The following is a 3615-nucleotide window of genomic DNA, read 5'->3' on the forward strand; positions in this document are numbered from 1 at the left end:
ATATATATATATATATATATATATATATATATATATATAATATAGATATTTATGTGTATGTGTATTGACGGAAAGAACCTGGCAAAGATTGAAATGAAATTTTATGCATGTATGTATATGAATGTGTATATAATTGACATCAAGTGCTACTCCATCGACATATAGAATTGAAAAATAATAAAAGACACACACACGCACGTATGCACATATGTGCGTGCACACACGCACACACTCATACGCATGACATACACATCATTACGATCTAAGTGGCAAAATCGAACCTCACTTGAACACTCAGACCATTCGACCAACCGACACACCAACCAACAAGCGATGATAGTTACTCCAGTGTTTTTCCTATAGACTTCCCCCCCACCATCACCACCACCACAACCACTACTGCTGTTACCACCGTCGCAACCATCACCACTATTGTCATTATTATTATTATTATTATTATTATTATCATTGTTGCTATGGTTACCACTCCACCACCACCTCCACTACCACTTCTGTCATTACCACCTGGTTTTTTTGGGGGGGGTTTTAATGTTGCATTCATTGAAAAGTAAGAACAGTGTTGTTTCAGTTTCCATGTGGGTGGGCAGGTTTGGATTTTATGGGGTTAGTCATAAGTGGGGTGGACTGGACTTCCTTCTCTTTTGTCTCTCTTTTTTTACTCCCTGTCCCTCCGTCCCTCTTTCCCCCTCCCCGTCGTCCCCCACCATTGCACTTTCGTTCTCTTCCATTGGTCATTTCTTCTTCCATTGGTCATTTCTTCCATTGGTCATTTCTTCTTCCACCACCATCCCTCTCACATCCCTTCCATGCTAGCTACTGGAAACGTCTCAACAGGGTCCCCTGAATGGCTTAAGAAATGTTTGTGTAGGTTGGGTCACTTACATTTCATTAGTTTTTTCCCGTTTTTCTTTTTTTTATCTTACACATCTCACCTGGATAACACCTCAAATATTGACAGAGGTGGTCTCTTGCTTCCTATCCAGGTGTGTATGTGCACATCTTCATCTGTGTGTGTATACAAGTTTGTGGCAATGAAACCCCTCACCAGAATTTCATCTTAGTACTTACTGAGATGTCGTTCATACTGACTGGTTGGCTAACCTCTTTGGCTTTCTGTTGACGGCATTCATATTGTGCCTGGTAGAAAGGTTAGAGGGTCAAGGTTGGGTTGGTGAGTGGGCAGATGTTGTTGTAGGGGGGCAGTGGGTCTCTTCATCTCATCCATGGGGTGGAGACGTCTGAGTCGGTGAAGAATTGGGCTGAATGCCTTCCCAACCCAAGATATTTAATGTCGTCCCCTCTACACATTCTCCTCTCACAAATATAGGAGTTCAGGGTTCTAATCCTACAGGAGCACATAGTCAAGTTTTTTTACTCTTTATCATCATCATCATCATCATCATCATCATCATCATCATCATACTCTTTAGCATCATCACCATCATTAAGTTGGCGAACTGGTAGAATTGTTAACACACCAGTAAAATGCTTAGCAGCATTTTGCACCTCTTTGCGTTCTGAGTTCAAATGCTGCCAGAATTGACGTAATCAACTTGTGCCCTCCCCCACAATTGCTGGCTTTGTGCCAGAATTTGAAGCCATTATTATTGTTATTTATTTAAAGGCAGCGAACTGGCAGAACCATTAGCACATCAGCCAAAATGCTTAGCAGCATTTCATCTGTCTTCACGTCCTGAGTTCAAATGCTGCCAGGGTCCACTTTACCTTTTATCCTTTTGAGGTCAATAAAATAAGTACCAGATTCATACTGGGGGTCGATGTAATCGACTTATCCTCTCCCCCAAAATTTCAAACCTTGTACTTATAGTAGGAAGGATGATTATTATTATTATTATTATTATTATTATTATTATTATTATTATTATTATTATTATTATTATTATTATTATTATTATTATTATTAATAATAATAATAATAATAATAATAATAATAATAAACCAGTGAGCTGGGAGAATCATTAGCACACCAGGCAAAATGCCTAGTGGCATTTTGTGCATCTTTATGTTCTGGGTTAAAATTCCTTTGAGGTTTACTTTGCCTTTCATCCTTCCAGAGCCCAAATTTGCTGGCCTTGTGCCCAACTTTGAAATCATTTTTATATATATATTTTATTCAAGCTCCATCGTCCCATCGTTGAACCAACAAAGACCCAGTACCACAGAAGTATTAGGGGGTTTGGGATAACCAGCGATTTGTTTGACTTGATAACAGATCCTTCTGTTGTTTCCCCTATTTTTTTTTTATTTTTAAAAAAAAAAAAAGGCTTTAGAAAATAGAGAATAAAATAACAAACGTTTGGTTGCTCGACTCCTTGAACCTAGGCAAGAGGTGATGAATAACAGCCATCACCTCACCATCTCTCTCTATACCACCATAGCCCACCCGCAAGAGTCTTCTTTAAAACAATACCCACCCAATTGTGCACTACCACCGCTACCCCTGTTCGCTTCCCCCCACCACCACCACCTTTATCACAGAGGCAATTGACTTTGTCCACCCTATTCTCTCTTTTTCTCTTTCTCTTACTGCTCAGATATCCCACCATTGTTGCCGCCGTCACCTCACTGGGTATGGTGGGGAAAGGGGGTAGATAGATGAAAAAAAAAATATGAAGAAAAAAATACTACAAAAAAGAAAAACAGCCTCTCTAATCAGTGGTACAATTGTGGGGGGGCCCAGCCACCCCCCACCACAGAGGTCATGTGATGTGATGGGTAATGTAGGTGATGACAGAGACTTAAGGTGGAGGTAAGTCTTGTGGGGCAGTGGAACAGAGTGGAGGGTCAGTTATCTCCCTTGTTATATGGATGTCATTGTGTTGAATAGAGGTTGTTGCAGAGAGACTGCATAGAAAGGTCACGGAGGGGAGAGGGGAAAGCAAGATGGGGAGACTGACCACCACAGCAGAGGCACGGAGGTCAGAAGAAGGTCATATATGATGACCTTACTTATGAAGGTCATATGGAGAAAGAAAAAAATGTCAAACGGCTGCGAGATGCTGGGGAAACGTGGGGGGAGGGGCAAAGAGAAAAAAGCAAACAGGCCGTGCCCCAGCATGGCCACGGCCTCTAGCTAAAACTAATAAAAGAAAAGACCAGGAAAAAAAAAAAGGTGGTTACGAAATCTGTGGTATCGACTTTTACAGCAGCAGTATCATCACCATCATCATCACCAACAACAACAACATACTAATGCTACTACTACTACTACAACACTACACGACCAATATAACAACAACAACGCATTACCAATCCGCCACCAGCAGGACACATCATCCACCACCACCAACACTACCATATCGACAATTTTTAATTTTTTTTTATACGAGACAAAAAAAAAACAAAAAAAATGGAAAAACAAATAACCTTTATTTATTAATTTTGCACAATTTTTAATTTAACCCTTTGACCCACCCGGTATCCCCCCTCGTTCCTCCACCTCCTCCTCCTCTATCTGACTTTGCCCCTGCTTTTTCCTGACCTTTCACATTCCCACCACATGTGTCCCCTATCCCTCACCCCATTTTATATATTTTTTTTCCCCATCATCTTAACACCACCGCCCTTCCCCCT

General features: G+C 40.8%; 1 protein-coding gene across 1 annotated transcript in view; it reads left to right on the forward strand.

The window, feature by feature from the left end:
- LOC106878043 (protein argonaute-2) overlaps positions 1–2637 on the forward strand; it is a 43103-nt gene extending 40466 nt beyond the window's left edge. Inside the window, exon 22 of the mRNA XM_052976296.1 lies at positions 2577–2637. Coding sequence (XP_052832256.1) covers positions 2577–2637 — 61 coding nt within the window. The remainder of the gene's footprint in view (positions 1–2576) is intronic.
- Positions 2638–3615: the final 978 nt, after the last annotated feature.

Source organism: Octopus bimaculoides, chromosome 24 (assembly GCF_001194135.2).
Source record: "Octopus bimaculoides isolate UCB-OBI-ISO-001 chromosome 24, ASM119413v2, whole genome shotgun sequence".
In the NCBI taxonomy this organism is placed as follows: domain Eukaryota; kingdom Metazoa; phylum Mollusca; class Cephalopoda; order Octopoda; family Octopodidae; genus Octopus; species Octopus bimaculoides.